General features: G+C 48.5%; 1 protein-coding gene across 5 annotated transcripts in view; it reads left to right on the forward strand.

The window, feature by feature from the left end:
* The window catches only part of SYT16 (synaptotagmin 16), a 158,875-nt gene extending 140,436 nt beyond the window's left edge, over positions 1 to 18,439 (forward strand). For 4 of the 5 annotated variants that reach the window (XM_064155499.1, XM_064155769.1, XM_064155586.1 and 1 more), the window contains one exon: positions 17,530 to 18,439. In XM_064155499.1, the coding sequence (XP_064011569.1) occupies positions 17,530 to 17,843 (314 nt within the window). In that variant the 3' untranslated portion in view covers positions 17,844 to 18,439. Of the gene's footprint in view, positions 1 to 9,232; positions 9,313 to 17,529 lie in introns of those variants that run through there. The other variant, XM_064155679.1, reaches the window with a different exon arrangement.
* The last annotated feature ends 1,134 nt before the right edge of the window (positions 18,440 to 19,573 follow it).

Consider the following 19,573-nt stretch of genomic DNA (forward strand, 5'->3'; position numbering starts at 1 on the left):
GAGAGTTTTACCACATGCAAGCAATTCCCTGGTGTCTGTATATATGCTGCAGTACAGATTCATAGAATGGTTCAGGTTGGAAGGGACCTTAAAGATCGTCTAGTTCCAACCCTCCTTGGCATGAGCAGGGACACCTTCTACTAGACCAGGTTGTTCAAGGCCACATACAACTTGTCTTTGAATACCTCCAGGATGGCAGCATCCATGATGTTGCTGGGCAACTTGTTCCAGTGTCTCACCACAGTTACTGTAAAAAATCTTAATATCTAGATAGATCCTAAAGTTTCATTCTCAGAAATGAAGATAACGTAGTGCTGATAGATATTTTGTTTCCTTGCATGTTTTCATGTATCTACTTGTGATGTTAAGAGTTTTGTCTCTTAGCTGCTCTAAGATATGGATTATACAACACTTCTCTTCTTAAATCAGGCCATGCACAAGTTGTTGTGCATCTGACTGTGTCAAGCATCTGTAACACCCACTCTTTGCCCATAAGTGAAATCTCTTCATTACATAGGACTCAAGTAATCACCTTCCCACTTACTACCAGCAACATCATGACCAAACTACTGACATTACAGGTGGGGGTTGGTCTCCCAGACAATCAGCAACAGAATAAGGGGACACAGTCTCAAGTTGTGCCAGGGCAGGTCTAGGCTGGATGTTAGGAGGAAGCTGTTGCCAGAGAGAGTGATTGGCATTGGAATGGGCTGCCCAGGGAGGTGGTGGAGTCACTGTCCCTGCAGGTGTTCAAGCAAAGCCTGGATGAGGCACTTAGTGCCATGGTCTAGTTGATTGTCTAGGGCTGGATGCTAGGTTGGGCTGGATGATCTTGGAGGTCTCTTCCAACCTGTCTGATTCTATGATTAAACCTGAGAAGCATTTAGTGTTTGGTGATGAGATAAGAACAGGAATTTTACATAAGAAAAAAAAAAAAAGACATTTCTTTATGGAATTTCAATTTTAAATTCTGCCCAAATTTTCCATGTCTGTGTTTGTAGAGCTTCAGATAAAATGAGTTAAATAGGTTTGATAAGATAGCCAACGTTTTCTGCCATCTGAACTAATAGTCCTGACGTTTGTTTCTTCACTGTTGTCCTGTTTTTGCTGCTAAGACTACCTTAAGTTGTTTCTTTGCATTGTTTCTGTATCCAGATCAGTTTTAGCAATATCAGAACTAATAGTCCTGGCATTTCTTTCTTCACTGTTCTCTTGTTTTTGCTGTTAAGACTGTCTGGAGTTGTTTCTTTGCGTTGTTCCTGTATCCAGATCAGCTTTAGCAATATCAGACCAGTATCTCCCAGTGTTAGAGCAGCTATTAGGTGAAGCATAGAAATTCATAAATGATTATAGGCAAATCTGAACCTGCTTCTTTTGTTCTGCACTCTGCTGCTTTTGTTCCAAGTCAGACTGTTTCTTCTGCATTGTTCTTCTGCGCCTATAAAGTTCCCAGTAGTGTAGTGAGAAATGGAAAATCCAGTGAAGCAGAAATGAAAACAAGTTAAAAAGAAGGAATAAACCCAGTGCTTGTCTCAGATGCTGGAGCAGCATTTCACTGATAACTCCTGCAGGCACCGCAGAGGAGTGCTGTGAGGTCCAATCGTTACCGCCCGAGACATGCTGGTGGCTGAGTGAGATGTTCGATAAGTCTTTCACCAGGTGAAAACTCAAACTGTTACCTCCCTTTCTGGAGGGTGAGCAAATAGCTCTTGTGTTTTCTCAAATATGTCCTAGCTGTGGTTCTGTTGTTGGAAGCTCAGAGGGAGTGATTTATTTCTTCAAAGCATCATAGGGATTTCAGATGTAATAGCGCTTCGGGATGCTCAAATCCCAAGTCCAAAATGCTATTGAGGGCAGCCATTTATGGTAAAACTGAGAGAAGTCAACGGGGAGAATCCATCTCCATTTCCAGCCCTGCATGTGCAGAGCCTCTGCAGTGCCCATATGTGGTCCTGTCGCAATAGCTTTCATATTGAATGCTGCTGGTAGCTGCAGCTATGGGGAATGGAAAGAGAGTCTTGCACAATAGCAAATTCTCCAGATGGGCTTTTTGCCCACTTTGACCTTCTTCTGTGCCACCTGGGGTCCTACATTGATGAGATCAGCATCTCCTGCAGTGTATGTGCTCCCTCCTTGTGCAGATTTCACTGTGTGCAGAAGAAAGAACTAGATTGGAGCACTGGTAACTTTAGGTGTTAGGAACTGCAGAGGCTAAATTGGAGGGTCTTCTGGAGAAGGAAACCAGCAACAGAATAAGGGGACACAGTCTCAAGATGTGTTGGGGGAGGTCTAGGCTGGATGTCAGGAGGAAGTTGTTGGCAGAGAGAGTGATTGGCATTGGAATGGGCTGCCCAGGGAGGTGGTGGAGTTGCTGTCCCTGGAGATGTTCAAGCAAAGCCTGGCTGAGGCACTTAGTGCCATGGTCTGGTTGACTGGCTAGGGCTGGGTGCTAGGTTGGCCTGGATGATCTTGGAGGTCTCTTCCAACCTGGTTGATTCTATGATTCTAAGGAAAAGGAAATTGTGCATATCTTTGTTTTTCATGGGCACATATTCTCCTTCACTTAAACCCGCCAAATAAGATGCAGATAAACTGAGTCAGATAAAGATCAAAGTCTTTCGTGCTTCCATGGGTAATAAATAGGTTAGGAAACAGCTGGACTGCTTATAGAGACTTAATTCTTGCAGACAGTGTCTTCTCTTCAGGTCACACATGGGATTTAAGGATGGTTTGGTCAGGAAAAAATGTCTAGGTAATATTCTGGGCAACATGTTGAGTTATAGGCCTGATCTTACCATCCTTGATCACTCAAATATGTCCATAATCACTTAAAGCACTTAAGAGCACTCTAGAGTATGGCTGCAGCGTCGAGCTGTAAATTACAAGTGTGCGCCAAAAAGCCTCATGCAGAAAAGCATCTCTGTTTTTGTCAGCTGTGGACACCCTGGGTATTTTAGTGCTAATGGTTTGTGTACTGTGCACTCGTTGCTTCTTGTGAAAATCATTACCTTGTGCTAGAGGTTCATATTTTGGTCTATGGTATTTTATCTTCCTAGAACAAAACCCAGAGCGTTCATTTAAAGGATGGTTACTATAAAAAAAGTAACAAGAGGAGCCTACACCCTTGGCAGACACATCTTTAAAAATTTATAACCAGTTACATGCTCTGTGCATGGTAGTAGTACCTTGGGATTGTAGAGATGGACCAGCAGTCGTTTGTGCTAGTCAGTGTATAAACACAGCAGAGAAATGATCTCTCGCCACATGATGTTTAACCTTCATCAGCTGCTCTGCTGGGTGCAGCTCTCTCTCCTCTAATCCAGCCTCAGCTCTTTCCACTCCTGCCTTTCTTTTGGAGTTTGCATCGTTGTGTAGTGCAATTTGAGAAGGACTATTGTAAAGATATTCCTTTGCTTATGGAGAGTCCTCCAGGCTTTTTGGCTGCTGCAGAATTAATCACTCTTAATAATTATAGCGGTACGAGATCGTTATTATGTCAGGAGCATATTAACCCCATTAAACAAATACAATAGCATGAATGTTGGGAGAGACAGGAGGGAGAGAACAAGGAGGCCTTCCAGTATCTGAAGGAGAGGCTGAGGGAGCTGGGATTGGTTAGCCTGGAGAAGAGGAGGCTCAGGGGTGACCTCATTGCTGTCTACAACTACCTGAGGGGAGGTTGTGGCCAGGAGGAGGTTGCTCTCTTCTCTCAGGTGGCCAGCACCAGACCAAGAGGACACAGCCTCAGGCTAGGCCAGGGGAGATTTAGGCTTGAGGTGAGGAGAAAGTTCTTCCCTGAGAGAGTCATTGGACACTGGAATGGGCTGCCCGGGAGGTGGTGGAGTCGCCGTCCCTGGAGCTGTTCAAGGCAGGATTGGACGTGGCACTTGGTGCCATGGTCTGGCCTTGAGCTCTGTGGTAAAGGGTTGGACTTGATGATCTGTGAGGTCTCTTCCAACCCTGAGGATACTGTGATACTGAAAGGGGGCCTACAAGAAAGCTGGGGAGGGACTTTTGAGGCTATAAAGGAGTGACAGGACTAGGGAGAATGGAGCAAACTGGAGGACTAGGGAGATTCAGCCTGGCCATGAGGAGGAAGTTGTTGAGCATGAGAGTGGTGAGAGGCTGGAATGGGTTGGCCAGGGAGGTGGTTGAGATTCCATGGCTGAAGATGTTTAAGACCAGGCTGGATGAGGCTGTGGGCAGCTTGCTCTAGGGTAGGGTGTTCCTGCCCATGGCAGGGGGGTTGGAACTAGATGATCCTTGTGGTCCCTTCCAACCCTGACTGACTCTATGATTCTGTGATATCAGGATTTCTATTTGGAACAGGAGAAATTCTTGGAGTAAAGACTTGTTGGAAAACCTGAGCTGCAGATGGTGCCAGAAAGTACAGAAGATGCTCTCACAGAAAAATTAAGACCCTTATGTGGTATCTGTTGCTCTGGTATCAGACTGATTGAAAGCCATTGGTGGATTTTATTTTACCAGCTTATTTGTGAGGGACGGAAAGTTATTATCCTTGTTTCATTCTTGGAGAACTAAGGATCAGGTTAATTTCTTTAACTACCCCCAGTGAGATCAGGAAGCTGAATAAAAGAATTAACTTTTAACCTGCATATCTTGCTCTGAATGGGGAACTTGCTTGAGCTCCTAAAATGTTGTAGTTCATGCTTCCATCTCGTCAGTAATGTAAGGGGGACCTGTACCAGAGCTAGCTGGAGCTGATTCAGTTTGGGTAACAGAACATTAGTGGTGCTGGGCAGCTTCTTGCTGCTAAGTACTTGCCAGTCAGTCAGAGTAAGCTTGTACAAGACCACCTCTCCTTCTGCATCTTTTTGTTGCCCATTCTTGAATGTAACTGGAATAAACTTACAGCAATGCCAGCTGAGAAAGTTTCATTCAGGGTAGTAAGGATGAGGCCAGATGCAAGGAGCCTCAGAAGGATATCTCCATAATGAGCAGCTGGGCAATGAGATGGAAGGTCAAGTGTAGATTAATGTCAGGTATTGCATGGGGCCAGAACTGGAATTCAGACTTAAAGTGGGTGCACTCCGAGTTGCTTGGTTGTAAATGATTAGGCTTATAAGAAGTAGCTCTGGAAAATATCCACTCAAACATCAGCAGAAGTAGTGAAAACAACAAACTAAACATCAGAAATACACAGAGGGCAAATGAAAAAAAATGTCTTTGAATGTAAATATATAGACACCAGTGTGGTGAACTGTGAGAACAGTTCTGCTTCCCTCTGTTTCACAGGCTCACAGGATGTTAGGGGTTGGAAGGGACCCAAGGAGATCATCCAGTCCAAACCCCCCTGCCAGAGCAGGACAATACTAACACAGATCACAGAGGAACACATCCAGCCTTGAAAGGCTGCAGAGAAGGAGACTCCACAACCTCTCTGGGGAGCCTGTTCCTGTGACCCTTACAGGAAAGAAGTTCCTCCTTGTGTTGAGGTGGAACCTCCTGTGCTGCAACTTACACCCATTGCTCCTTGTCCTAGCCCAGGGAGCAAGTAAGCAGAGCCTGTTCCCCTCTCCTGGCCAGCCCTCAGATATTCATAAACATTTATTAAATCTCCTCTTCTCTTCTCCAGACTATAAATCCTCAGGTCCTGCAGCCTCTCCTCATCAGCCATGCCCTCCAGTCCTCTAATCATCCTCATACCCTCTGCTGGACCCTCTCCAGTAGATCCCTGTCCCTCTTCAACTGGGGAGCCCAAAACTGAACACAGTATTCAAGATGAGGTCTCAGCAGGGCAGAGTAGAGGGGAAGGAGAACCTCCCTTGATCTGCTGGACACACTCTTCCTCATACACCCCAGGATCCCATTGGCCTTCTTGGCCACAAGGGCACATTGCTGTGTCATGGGTAACTTGTTGTCCACCAGCACCCCCAGGTCCCTCTCCACAGGGCTGCTCTCCAGCAGTCACCTCCTAGCCTGTACTGGTGGAGTTTGTTATTCCTCCCCAGATGCAGGACTCTGCACTTGTCCTTGTTGAACCTCATTTGGTTCCTCTGTGCCCAGCTCTCCAGTCTGTCCAGGTCTCTCTGGATGGCAGCACAGCCTTCAGCTGTAGAATCATAGAATCAGCCAGGTTGGAAGAGACCTCCAAGATCATCCAGTCCAACCTAGCACCCAGCCCTAGCCAGTCAACTGCACCATGGCACTAAGTGCCTCATCCAGTCTTTGCTTGAACACGTCCACGGGTGGTGACTCCACTACCTCCCTGGGCAGCCCATTCCATTCAGGGCCAGAAGCTGTACCTCTTCTGGAGAGTGCTGTGAGATGGAAAGCTGGCTTCATAGCCCAACACGTGTCCCATGTGAGAGATGGCATTTAAAAATGGAGAGGACATGAGATGTTGTGGCAGCAGAGGAGGATCACCAAGGAGCTGAGCTCAAAGGTTCTTTGGAGGAGAGTCAGAGAGACCTTCCAGCCTGACCTAGGTAAGGTGTCTCTGCCTTTGGTAGAGGGATTTGGAACTACATGATCCTTGAGATCCCTTCCAATCCTGACTCATTCTATGATTCCAAATAGCCCTGACTTGTTTCTGCCCCTCTGCATCCTGTTGCTTTGCAAGTCCCTCTCCTCAGGCCATGTGATGGAGCAGTGCACACCTTTCTGCTGCATTTTAAATTAAAGGCATCACTGCTCTTTGCTCCCACGACTCACATATCATGAAGGTTGCCAGATCTCAGCTGCTGTCTTGTGTGACTGCTGCCAGCCATGGCAGAGGGGCCAGGAGCACAGACTTGGTGAAATTAAGGAAGAAATATTGGCTCCTCAGCAGCCTAGTAGTCAGCTCTTGGCTCTCTGGCCTAATTCAGACTTTCATAATGTGAAGTTGGGGGTGATAAGAGCGCACCTGAGGGATGGCAAAGGGCTCAGGTCCAGCCAGCATGGGTTTAGGAAGGGCAGATCCTGCCTTTCTAACCTGATCTCCTTCTATGATCAGGTGACCCGCTTGGTGGATGTGGGGAGGCCTGTGGATGTGCTCTATCTGGACTTCAGCAAGGCCTTTGACACAGTCCCCCACAGCAAACTGCTGGCTAAGCTGTCAGCCCATGGCTTGGATGGCAACACTCTGTGCTGGGTTAGGAACTGGCTGGAGGGCCGGACCCAGAGAGTGGTGGTGAATGGTGCCACATCCAGCTGGCGGCCAGTCACTAGTGGTGTCCCTCAGGGATCAGTGCTGGGCCCCATCCTCTTTAACATCTTCATAGATGATCTGGATGAGGGCATCGAGTCAGTCATCAGCAAGTTTGCAGATGACACTAAGCTGGGGGCAGATGTGACTGAGTTGGAGGGCAGAAGGGCTCTGCAGCGGGACCTTGACCACCTGGACAGATGGGCAGAGTCCAATGGGATGGGGTTCAATAGCTCCAAGTGCAGGGTGCTGCACTTTGGCCACAACAACCCCATGCAGAGATACAGGCTGGGGTCGGAGTGGCTGGAGAGCAGCCAGACAGAGAGGGATCTGGGGGTGCTGATTGATACCTGCCTGAACATGAGCCAGCAGTGTGCCCAGGTGGCCAAGAGAGCCAGTGGCATCCTGGCCTGCATCAGGAATGGTGTGGTCAGCAGGAGCAGGGAGGTCATTCTGCCCCTGTACTCTGCACTGGTTAGACCACACCTTGAGTGCTGTGTTCAGTTCTGGGCCCCCCAGTTTAGGAGGGACATTGAGATGCTTGAGCGTGTCCAGAGAAGGGCGACGAGGCTGGGGAGAGGCCTTGAGCACAGCCCTAGGAGGAGAGGCTGAGGGAGCTGGGATTGGTTAGCCTGGAGAAGAGGAGGCTCAGGGGTGACCTCATTGCTGTCTACAGCTACCTGAGGGGTGGTTGTGGCCAGGAGGAGGTTGCTCTCTTCTCTCAGGTGGCCAGCACCAGAACGAGAGGACACAGCCTCAGGCTGCGCCAGGGGAAATTTAGGCTGGAGGTGAGGAGAAAGTTCTTCACTGAGAGAGTCATTGGACACTGGAATGGGCTGCCCGGGGAGGTGGTGGAGTCGCCGTCCCTGGGGCTGTTCAAGGCAGGATTGGACGTGGCACTTGGTGCCATGGTCTGGCCTTGAGCTCTGTGGTAAAGGGTTGGACTTGATGATCTGTGAGGTCTCTTCCAACCCTGATGATACTGTTAAAGAAAAAAAAAAAACCTCAGGGGCCTGATTCTTCTTCCTGCTCTTTTCCTGATCCAGGTGCAGTAAGCTTGGGTTGGAGTATTTCTGCCCCACTGCTGGTTTAGTGGGGAGGTAAAACCATGACTAATGGAGCAACAGCCTTCTGGGTCTCAAACTGAGACCTCGCATTGAGCTGCACTGCACAGAGTCAAGTTTTGGGGCTGCCTCGCCATGAAATGCTGCCATTTATTATGTAGGCTTGTAGCGTGGGCATGCCAGCTGGGTGAAATTAAGCTCTAGGCCCAAGGCTTTATTTTACTGCAGATGTTATTAGTCTGGATTGCAGCATGCTGACACAGTTATGCTGCTTTTGGAAATGAGCTAGCTTGCCTGGAGTGTGCTGGGGAAGTCCACACGGCACTGTCTTGTACCCTGCAGCCTGCAGACCCAAAGGCTCAGGAGTCTTTGGTTGTTTGTTTCCTTTCTGGATATAAATACAAGCAGGGGGGTTAGACACTTTGGTATTTGCACTGCTTTAGTCCCTGGGTCAGCTTTATTAATAGTGTTGGAGCTTAGGGGAAATGAAAGCAGAGTGCACACAGTGGTCCCTGCCCCAAAAAGAGGAAGGTATATAAATTATAGTTGATTATTCCCCTGGGTTGTCATTATCAGTTAGCTCCCTTAGAAGGATGATGACAGAAATGGGTCATTAGCAGAATCGCAGATAAACTGATTGCCTTTGCAGATGAGCTTTCAAGAGGTGTTTTATGGTTGGGGCAGTGCTGATGGAGGCAGAACACTCTGCACGAGAAGAGGTTAGGGCAAACCTCTGGTGTAAGATTATGCAACTCCAGCCCAAAATGTGTCTGGCTTCTTGCAGCGTTCCTTGATTTAGTGCTTTTCACTCTGGTATTAAATGCAGAGGTGTCGATACCTTACGTGTACGTGAATGTGGTTCCAATCACTCACACCAGAGGTGAAAGATGAGTTTAGAGTAAAAATGATATGCAGATTTTTTTTTATTCCAAAGCTTATGTGGAAAAGAGGTCCTGGTGGATGCAGTGCTAAAAATGGTGTGAGCAAAATTAGACTTTGTTCTTGCCTTTTTTCACAGGCTTTTCTGTAGCTATGGGCAAGATGCAGTCTCAGACACTCCCAGATATTAAGTCTTGCTCTTCATGTCAGTGAGATGGGTGCCTAAATGGAAGGTGAGCACTTAGGCATTGTAAAGAATTCAAGCCTTAGTCTCGCTTCTGCCTTTGTGCTTGACAGAGGTGGCGTGAAAGTAAATACACTGAAGGGCGCAGAGTGCTGAGATACCACAGTAATGAGGCCATTACTGAAGCTGAGCATGTAATTAGATGAAAAATGTTTGGCTTCACAATGAATAGATGCTCTCACACATACATTCCTCAGTAAATGTTCAAGTTCGTCCTTGCTGTGGTCCCACTAATTTCACCGTCTGTCCAGGGATGGATTTTCATTGGCAAAGCCAGCTGGAGGGGAGAGCTTCACATATTGAAGGACCAGACTGGACCACAAGAGGAACTAGGAAGTGTTTCTTGATGAGACACTTGAAAAGATGTGCAAGAAGCACGATGCAGTAAGGGCAAATCTTTAAGTGTAGTTAGTGAAGCAAAATAACAGCCTAGCCTCATACATATCAGAGCTGCAAAGCAAAATTCAGATGCTAAATATATTCTCCACACCTACTCTTTTATTTCTGTTCAGGCAAGCTCGATTCTTTTGGCTGGTAAAATACAGCCAGTGGAAGTAATTTGAGAAGAATTAGCAGCCTGATTTAGTTGGGACTTGCATTGGGTTTGTGCCTGTGTTTACATGGGGATGAACAGGGCTTCTGGTATTAGCCTTGCTCTGAGTGTGGCCTCCTTCCAGCCTGCATGGAGGCTTGATCCATATGATACATGCCTCACTCAGGGATGTGACATCCTAGAGTTTATGTCTACAAGAAGCCAATCCATTCATTGCCTGGAATATTAACTGGGACATCCTGAAACATCATCCTGTCTCACCAACCTGATCTCCTTTTATGACCAGATTACCTATCTGGTGAATGTGGGGAAGGCTGTGGATGTAGTCTACCTGGACTTCAGCAAAGCCTTTGACACCATCCACCACAACAAGCTCCTAGCCAAGCTGGAAGCTCATGGCTTGGACAGATTCACTCTGATATGGGTCAAGAACTGGCTGGAAGGCTGGGCCCAGAGAGCGGTGGTGAATGGTGCCACATCCAATTGGCAGCTGTCACTAGTGGGGTTCCCCAAGGATCAGTGTTGGGCCTAGTTCTGATCAATATCATTGTTGATGATCTGGATGAGGGGATTGAGTCCAGCATCAGTAAATTTGCAGATGACACCAAGCTAGGAGCAGGTGTGGACCTGTTAGAGGGTAGGAGAGCCCTGCAGAGGGACCTTGCCAGGCTGACTGGGTGGGCAGAGGCCAAGGGGATGAGATTTAACAAGGCCAAGAGCAGGGTTCTGCACCTTGGCCACAACAACCCCAAGCAGTGCTACAGGCTGGGGACAGAGTGGCTGAGAGCAGCCAGGCAGAAAGGGACCTGGGGGTGCTGGTAGACAGTAGCTGAAGATGAGCCAGCAGTGTGCCCAGGTGGCCAAGAGAGCCAATGGCATCCTGGCCTGGATCAGGAGCAGTGTGGCCAGCAGGACAAGGGAGGTTATTCTTCCCCTGTACTCAGCACTGCTCAGGCCACACCTTGAGTGCTGTGTCCAGTTCTGGGCTCCTCAATCCAAGAGAGATGTTGAGGTGCTGGAAGGTGTCCAGAGAAGGGCAACAAAGCTGGTGAGGGGCCTGGAGCACAGCCCTATGAGGAGAGGCTGAGGGAGCTGGGGGAGGTGTGCAGCCTGCAGAAGAGGAGGCTCAGGGCAGACCTCATTGCTGTCTACAACTACCTGAAGGGAGGCTGTAGCCAGGTGGGGTTGGTCCCTTCTGCCAGGCAACCAGCAACAGAACAAGGGGACACAGTCTCAAGTTGTGTTGGGGGAGGTCTAGGCTGGATGTTAGGAGGAAGTTGTTGTCAGAGAGAGTGATTGGCATTGGAATGGGCTGCCCAGGGAGGTGGTGGAGTCTCTGTGGCTGGACTTAGTGCCATGGTCTAGTTGATTGTCTAGGGCTGGGTGCTAGGTTGGACTGGATGATGTTGGAAATCTCTTCCAACCTGGTTGGTTCTATGATCCTTGGAGGTGGTTTTGCTTTGCCATTCACTTTGGTGTTAAAACCTAATTAATCTCTAATGGTAGCATTGCCTACTAGATCACTGCTGAATTATGCCATGTGCTTCTTTGGCAACAACAGTAATAAATTAGTTGACTCCTTTGGAGACTGCTTGAGTTTGCCTGTATGGCGGTGTGATGAATCCCATGAGCAACCAAAACTGGCAGCAGTCAGAAGGAAGGATGATAGGAAGGTTTACTGAGAGGAAAATCTAGAACTTAATCCCCTCTCTGTCTTCTTGAAAGAGATACAGTCGTGTGTGGGTGACCTTTCCTTCAAGTAACATGGGAAGATAAGCTAAAAAAACCTGCTTTGTCTGCTCTTAGTTCTGTTGCACAGAGAGACGTCTCCAGGTGAGATGGTAGTGAGGGTATTTGCAGCAGGGCTTGGCTGTATGCTGCTTCTCCAGTCTGCCCATCACCTGGCTTAGTGTCTGAAGAAACACTCCCAGGAACTGCCAAGGGATCCAGGGGCAGGATTTTTCTGTTGCTGATCCATGCCCCAGCTCTGTCCTTGTTGACCATTCCCAGCCCCTGATGTGATCCCAAAAAATGCCTTCAGCAAAGCAGCTCTCAGATGGTACTGAGGAAGCCTCTATTCCAAGAGAGATGTGGAGGTGCATGTCCAGAGAAGGGCCATGAGCATGCTCAGAGGGCTGCAGCAGCTCTGCTGTGAGCACAGACTGAAAGAGTTGGAGCTGCTCGGTCTGGAGAAGAGGAGGCTGCAAAGTGACTATCTTGTAGCCTTCCAGTATCTGAAGGGGGCTTACAAAAAAAAAAGCTGGGGAGGGACTTCTGAGGCTGTCAGGGAGTGACAGGACTAAGGGGAATGGAGCAAAGCTGGAGGTGGGTAGGTTCAGCCTGGCCGTGAGGAGGAAGTTGTTGAGCATGAGAGTGGTGAGAGGCTGGAATGGGTTGCCCAGGGAGGTGGTTGAGGCCCCATGGCTGGAGGTGCTTAAGGCCAGTCTGGCTGAGGCTGTGGCCAGCCTGATGTAGGGTAGGGTGTCCCTGCCCATGGCAAGGGGGTTGGAACTGGCTGATCCTTGTGGTCCCTTCCAACCCTAACTCTGATTTTAAAGCAATGCAACAACACACATGTAGAGAAAAAATTAGGAACAAATAGAGCAAACAGGTCTTATCTTCATGAATTCCTAGGTGTCAGCACTCACCTCTCTTGTATCTAGGCAGAAATGAGCCCCTTCAGCCTTCCGTCTGCAAAGATAATTGATTTGGGAAATGCACTGAAATTGTGTGGGAAATGTAAGGCTTTAATGGGAAGGAAAGGAAAAATGTAACATCCAAACAGGGGATTGTACTAATTATCTGCTTGTTTATCTTTAGTAATCAGCCTGATTGAATGCTTTTATTGTTTTTGAAATTTCCTCCTTGCTTAAACAAACAAACAAACAAACAACAAAACAAAAAAGAGTGAGTACAGTAAAAAAAATCCATCAAGCTCCTACTCCCTCCTTGTTTCCAGGGAGTTCCCTACAGACTGAAACCAGCAGTCAGGACTTCAATGTGAGGAATGGTTCAGTGCATGTTATCACAGAATTAAGCAGGTTGGAAAAGACCTCTAGGATCATTGAGCCCAACCTATCACCTAACCCATCTAGGATCATTGAGTCCAACCTATCACCTAACCCTTCTAATTAACTAAACGATAGAATCATAGAATCAACCAGGTTAGAAGAGACCTCCAAGATCATCCAGGCCAACCTAGCACCCAGCCCTATCCATTCAACTAGACCATGGCACTAAGTGCCTCATCCAGTCTTTTCTTGAAGACCTCCAGGGACGGTGCCTCCACCACCTCCCTGGGCAGCCCATTCCAATGGGAAATCACTCTCTCTAAGTGCCTCATCCAGCCTCCTTTCAAACACCTCCAGGGATAGTGACTCCACCACCTCTCCAGGCAGCCCATTCCAATGTGCAATCACTCTTTCCATGTAGAACTTGATCCTAACAGCCAGCCTAAACCTGTCCTGGCACAGTTTGAGACTGTGTCCTCTTATGGTCTGTCAGTGCACAGTAAAGTGACAACTCTACAACTACTACTTTGGAAGATAGAAGAGTCCTGCAGAGGGATCTAGAATAGCTGGATGGGTGGGCAGAGGCCAATGGGATGAGATTGAACAAGGCCAAGTGCAGGGTTCTACACTTTGGCCACAACAACCCCAAGCAGCACTACAAGTTAGGAACAGAGTGGCTAGAAAGCAGCCAGGAAGAAAGGGACCTGGAGGTACTGGTGGATAGTAGGCTGAACACAAGCCAGCAGTGTGCCCAGGTGGCCAGGAGAGCCAATGGCATCCTGGCCTGTATCAGGAACAGTGTGGCCAGCAGGACAAGGGAGGTTATTCTGCCCCTGTGCTCATCACTGGTCAGGCCACCCCTTGAGTGCTGTGTCCAGTTCTGGGCTCCTCAATTCAAGAGAGATGTTGAGGTGCTGGAATGTGTCCAGAGAAGGGCAAAGAAGCTGGTGAGGGGCCTGGAGCACAAATCCTATGAGGAGAGGCTGGGGGAGCAGGGATTGTGCAGCCTGGAGAAGAGGAGGCTCAGGGCTGACCTCATTGCTGTCTACAGCTATCTGAAGGGAGGCTGTAGCCAGGTGGGTTTGGTCTCTTCTGCCAGGCAACCAGCAAGAGAACAAGGGGACACAGTCTCAAGTTTTGCCAGGAGAGGTCTAGGATGGATGTTAGAGGAAGTTGTTGTCAGAGAGAGTGATTGGCATTGGAATGGGCTGCCCAGGGAGGTGGTGGAGTTACCGTCCCTGGAGGTGTTCAGGAAAAGCCTGGCTGAGGCACTTAGTGCCATGGTGCAGTTGATTGTCTGGGTCTGGGTGCTAGGTTGAACTGGATGATGTTGGAGGTCTCTTCCAACCTGGTTGATTCTATGATTCTACTGTAAGAGATTGTGTGTGGTTGTTATATTGCATGGTTTGAGTTCAGCTGGAAGAAAGAGTGAGGACGGTTGGGTTTTTCATTTCTAATGCATCTGAAGCTGTTAAAGATATTAGTCTTTCAGCATCACCAACAGTAAACATTACTGTGGGAATTAGTCCACCTCTTGATAAAGCAGATCACAGAGTCCCAGAATGTCAGGGGCTGGAAGTGACCTCAAAACCTCATGCAGTCCAACACCCTTGCCAGAGCAGGATCACCTAGAGCAGATCACACGGGAATACATCCAGGTGGGTTTTGAATATCTCCAGAGAGGGAGACTCCACAACCCCCCTGGGCAGCCTGTTCCAGTGTTATGTCACCCTCACAGGGAAAAAAATCCTCCTCATGTTTAAATGAAACTTCCTGTGTTTCAGTTTCCACCCATTGCCCCTTACCTTGTCATCAGGCATCACCAAGCAGAGCCTGGCTGCAGCCTCCTAGCACTCACCCTTCAGATACTTATAAACACTGATGAGGTCACCTCTCAGTCTCCTCTTCTCCAAGCAGCAGAGCTGCAGCTCCCTCAGTCTCTCCTCATAAGAGAGATGTTCTATTCCCTTAATCATCTCTCTTTCTCAGATACAATTGGGAGACTATCTCATGTCAAAGCTCTGTCTAGTGAGTAGGTCTCTGTTGGAAAGATCTACTTCATCATTCATCATTGTTTAGCCTGGAGAGGAGGAGGCTCAGGGGTGATCTCATTGCTGTCTACAGCTACCTGAAGGGTGGTTGTGGCCAGGAGGAGGTTGCTCTCTTCTCTCAGGTGGCCAGCACCAGAACAAGAGGACACAGCCTCAGGCTAGGCCAGGGGAAATTTAGGCTGGAGGTGAGGAGAAAGTTCTTCCCTGAGAGAGTCATTGGACACTGGAATGGGCTGCCCGGGGAGGTGGTGGAGTCGCTGTCCCTGGGGCTGTTCAAGGCAGGACTGGACGTGGTACTTGGTGCCATGGTCTAGCCTTGAGCTCTGTGGTAAAGGGTTGGACTTGATGATCTATGAGGTCTCTTCCAACCTTGGTGATACTCTGATACTGTGATCTCCAGTGTTAGAGCAGGAGCCAAGCAGGCACCCCCAGCTAACGGTGGGACTGAACTTTCCCTGCAGTAACTCAATATCTGTACAGCTGTGCAGGCTCACAATTTGCTCCTTAATTGTCAGTCTCCTGACAGCTTTTCCAGAGGAACAGTTTGAGAGGAGTGGAAAGCCCTGCTTTGGAGACACACACAAGTGTTTTCACACCTGAAGTGTAATTTCACACCTTGTGTTGCTCGGTAGAGAAGTGCGTAAAGTAGCACATCAAATGGGAACAGAAGAGGATAGACATGCTGTAGACAAGAGGAGGAGGCTTGTTATTTACTTCCTATCTTCAGCATATCCTGAAATGATATTCACTTGCAGAAACTCAGGCACAGATTATGAAGGGGTTAGGAGGGGACTTTTCCAGCCAAGTGAACTGTTACCCTTACTTGCAGAGTGAGCTGAAAACTTAGGCTGATCTGGATCTGCAAAGCGTTGGAACTCACAGGGCTCCTCCTGAGACCTCATATTAGCAACTGCCTAACAGATGTGAGGCAATAAAGGAGGCAGAAAGAATTTTAAGGGTGGATTTACAGGAACACTGACATGGACCATCCCTTCCTTCTATCTCCTGAGCATTTTTACTCCTTGTATTGGTGCCATGGTCTAGTTGACTGGAAGAGCTGGGGGCTAGGTTGGACTGGATGACCTTGGAGGTCTCTTCCAACCTGGTTGATTCTATGATTCTATGACATATAGTGCAAATAAAATTGACCTTGAGTTCACCAAAAGGATAAGATGAGAATTTGGAAAAAAGCCTTGCAACTATCATGTCAGATCAAACCATTTCAACTTTTCTGCATGTTCCTTTCCCTCTTTACAGGACCTTTTGTTTTCTTTCTCACTTAGCTGGTCATAGAGGCATTCTTCTAAAGGAAGACTGGATGAGGCACTTAGTGCCATGGTCTGGATGACTGGATAGAGCTGGGTGCTAGGTTGGACTGGATAATCTTGGAGGTCTCTTCCAACCTGGTTGATTCTATGATTCTATGAGGATGGTGTAATGCAGACAAGGGAAACTCTTGTAAGACAACCCCAGTGAAGCTTGTGAGGGAGAAGTGAAGGTAGGAGATGCACTTTTGATATGGAGAATGCATGGAGATGCTCATAGTTTTGGTTAGTCATAGACAGGTTTGCTAGGCTTGGCAACTAGATTTCCTTGCTCTTCCCAAGAGAGCAGTGCTGAAACACACATCTGCTTCCTTCTTTTTTCTCCTTAGATGAATATGAAGAAATCCAAGAGGTGTTTTCACCTGCTGCTGCTCATCCCATGCAGAGATACAGGCTGGGGTTGGAGTGGCTGGAGAGCAGCCAGACAGAGAGGGATCTGGGGGTGCTGATTGATACTCACCTGAACATGAGCCAGCAGTGTGCCCAGGTGGCCAAGAGAGCCAGTGGCATCCTGGCCTGCATCAGGAATGGTGTGGCCAGCAGGAGCAGGGAGGTCATTCTGTCCCTGTACTCTGCACTGGTTAGACCACACCTTGAGTCCTGTGTTCAGTTCTGGGCCCCCCAGTTTAGGAGGGACATTGAGATGCTTGAGCGTGTCCAGAGAAGGGCGACGAGGCTGGGGAGAGGCCTTGAGCACAGCCCTATGAGGAGAGGCTGAGGGAGCTGGGATTGGTTAGCCTGGAGAAGAGGAGGCTCAGGGGTGACCTCATTGCTGTCTACAACTACCTGAGGGGAGGTTGTGGCCAGGAGGAGGTTGCTCTCTTCTCTCAGGTGGCCAGCACCAGAACGAGAGGACACAGCCTCAGGCTGCACCAGGGGAGATTTAGGCTGGAGGTGAGGAGAAAGTTCTTCCCTGAGAGAGTCATTGGACACTGGAATGGGCTGCCCGGGGAGGTGGTGGAGTCGCTGTCCCTGGAGCTGTTCAAGGCAGGACTGGACGTGGCACTTGGTGCCATGGTCTGGCCTTGAGCTCTGTGGTAAAGGGTTGGACTTGATGATCTGTGAGGTCTCTTCCAACCCTGATGATACTGTGATACTGTGGATTTCACTGAGGAGAGCAGTGCAGTCCTCACCTGTTAATCGTTGCAGACAAGATGGCTGTACTTGGAGTTTCTAGGGGTGCTTTATGAATGTTTGAGGCTTTCATTGAGTCTGTCACTTATGCCAAACATTATTCCCCTTTTTGTTCTAGATACCTATGGAAAGCTCTGCCTGCTCGACTCTGGGGGTCAAGAGATATCTCGCTGCAAGACCTCCATCCGTCGAGGACAGCCCAACCCTGTCTACAAGGAAACTTTCATCTTCCAGGTTGCCCTCTTCCAGCTCTCTGATGTCACACTAATGATCTCCATATACAACAGACGCAGCATGAAGCGCAAGGAGATGGTCGGTTGGATTTCTATGGGTCAGAACAGCAGCGGAGAGGAAGAGCAAAGTCATTGGCAGGAAATGAAGGAATCAAAGGGGACACAGGTCTGCAGGTGGCACACGCTCCTGGAGTCCTAGAGGTTACCAGGGCAGCCTGCAGGTCCTGGCACTATGGGCTGCCTTTCCTTGTTCTCAGTTAGAAATCAGCTATCCCATAGCAAGTGTCATGCTCTGACAGGTCACATGCACTTTAACCTGACTTTACAAGTGTCAAGGTGGTAAGGCCTGGAAAGAATGCTCAATTCTTGGCTTTCCAGGTCATCCTGCATGAACCCTAGGGAGAAGCAATGGCAATATCTACAAAATCCTTTCCTTGGTCATTGTCTTGCTCTTTTCTCCATAAGTTTAATCAATCACAGACTGATTTTGATGCTGTTTTCTTCTGGGGTAAAGTCTCACCCCCCTCCTCTTATTTCTATTGACACACAAGGAGGTTAACCTGCATGCAGATTGCATTCTCCCTCTCTTATTATCCTGTTTCTGAGTCCTAGAAGTAAGCTTTTGATACCACTGTAAACTGGATGATACATTTTTCAGGCAGCATGGGAAAGCACCCTTGAATTCTCTGTCAACTTCTAAGTGCCTAGACACTACTGCTGTTCTTTCCTACTAACAATTGCTGTTGGGACTAAACACTACTGGTGTTTTTAATTAAAGGTGTCCTTTGCACTTGCTATCCTGCCTTGCCCATGCAGCCTGCATGAGAGATAACCAGCATCCGTTTCACGTTGCAAGCACACAATGAATGTTTAGGTGCTTACTGGAAGTTCAGGGCTTCTGTCATCATGAACACCAAAAAAGATCAGAACAGGCTGCACCTTTGTGCCTGAATCACTCTTTTCTGCATTGTCATTTTGCTCATGTGTAACTTTTTCTTTGAAGTGAGTCCATTTCTGTGAGCATTACACAGGAAGGCTTCAGATCCCTGCTTTCATTTAACATTCAGTTAAACACCACTCAGTTTGCTGAGGGCTCTTCTTCAAATGTGCTGTCTCCTTGGGATCTGAAAGGGGACAGGTTGTGACAGACTGAGCAGTCACTAGTGGTGTTCCCAAAGGATCAGTGCTGGGCCCAGTCCTGTTCAATATCTTTACTGATGACCTGGACGAGGGAATTGAGTCCAGCATCAGTAAGTTTGAAGATGACACCAAGCTAGGAGCAGGTGTTGATCCATTGGAAGATAGGAGAGCCCTGCAGAGGGACCTGGACAGGCTGGATGGGTGGGCAGAGGCCAATGGGATGAGGTTTAACAAGGCCAAATGCAGGGTTCTGCACTTTGGCCACAACAACACCAAGCAGCACTACAGGCTGGGGACTGAGTGGCTGGAGAGCAGCCAGGAGGAAAGGGACCTGGAGGTACTGGTAGGTAGTAGCTGAAGATGAACCAGCAGTGTGCCCAGGTGGCCAAGAGAGCCAATGGCATCCTGGCCTGGATCAGGAACAGTGGGGCCAGTAGGACAAGGGAGGTTATTCTGCCCCTGTGCTCAACATTGGTCAGGCCACACCTTGAGTGCTGTGTCCAGTTCTGGGCTCCTCAATTCAAGAGAGATGTTGAGGTGCTGGAAGGTGTCCAGAGAAGGGCAACAAAGCTGGTGAGGGGCCTGGAGCACAAACCCTGTGAGGAGAGGCTGAGGGAGCTGGGGGTGTTTATCCCCAAGAAGAGGAGGCTCAGGGGTGATCTTGTTACTGTCTACAACTCCCTGAAGGGACATTGTAGCCAGATGGGAGGTGGCCTCTTCTCCCAGGTAATCAGCAATAGAACAAGGGGACACAACCTCAAGTTGTGCCGGGGGAGGTCTAGGCTGGAT

This window comes from Pogoniulus pusillus, chromosome 1, assembly GCF_015220805.1.
Source record: "Pogoniulus pusillus isolate bPogPus1 chromosome 1, bPogPus1.pri, whole genome shotgun sequence".
In the NCBI taxonomy this organism is placed as follows: Eukaryota; Metazoa; Chordata; class Aves; order Piciformes; family Lybiidae; genus Pogoniulus; species Pogoniulus pusillus.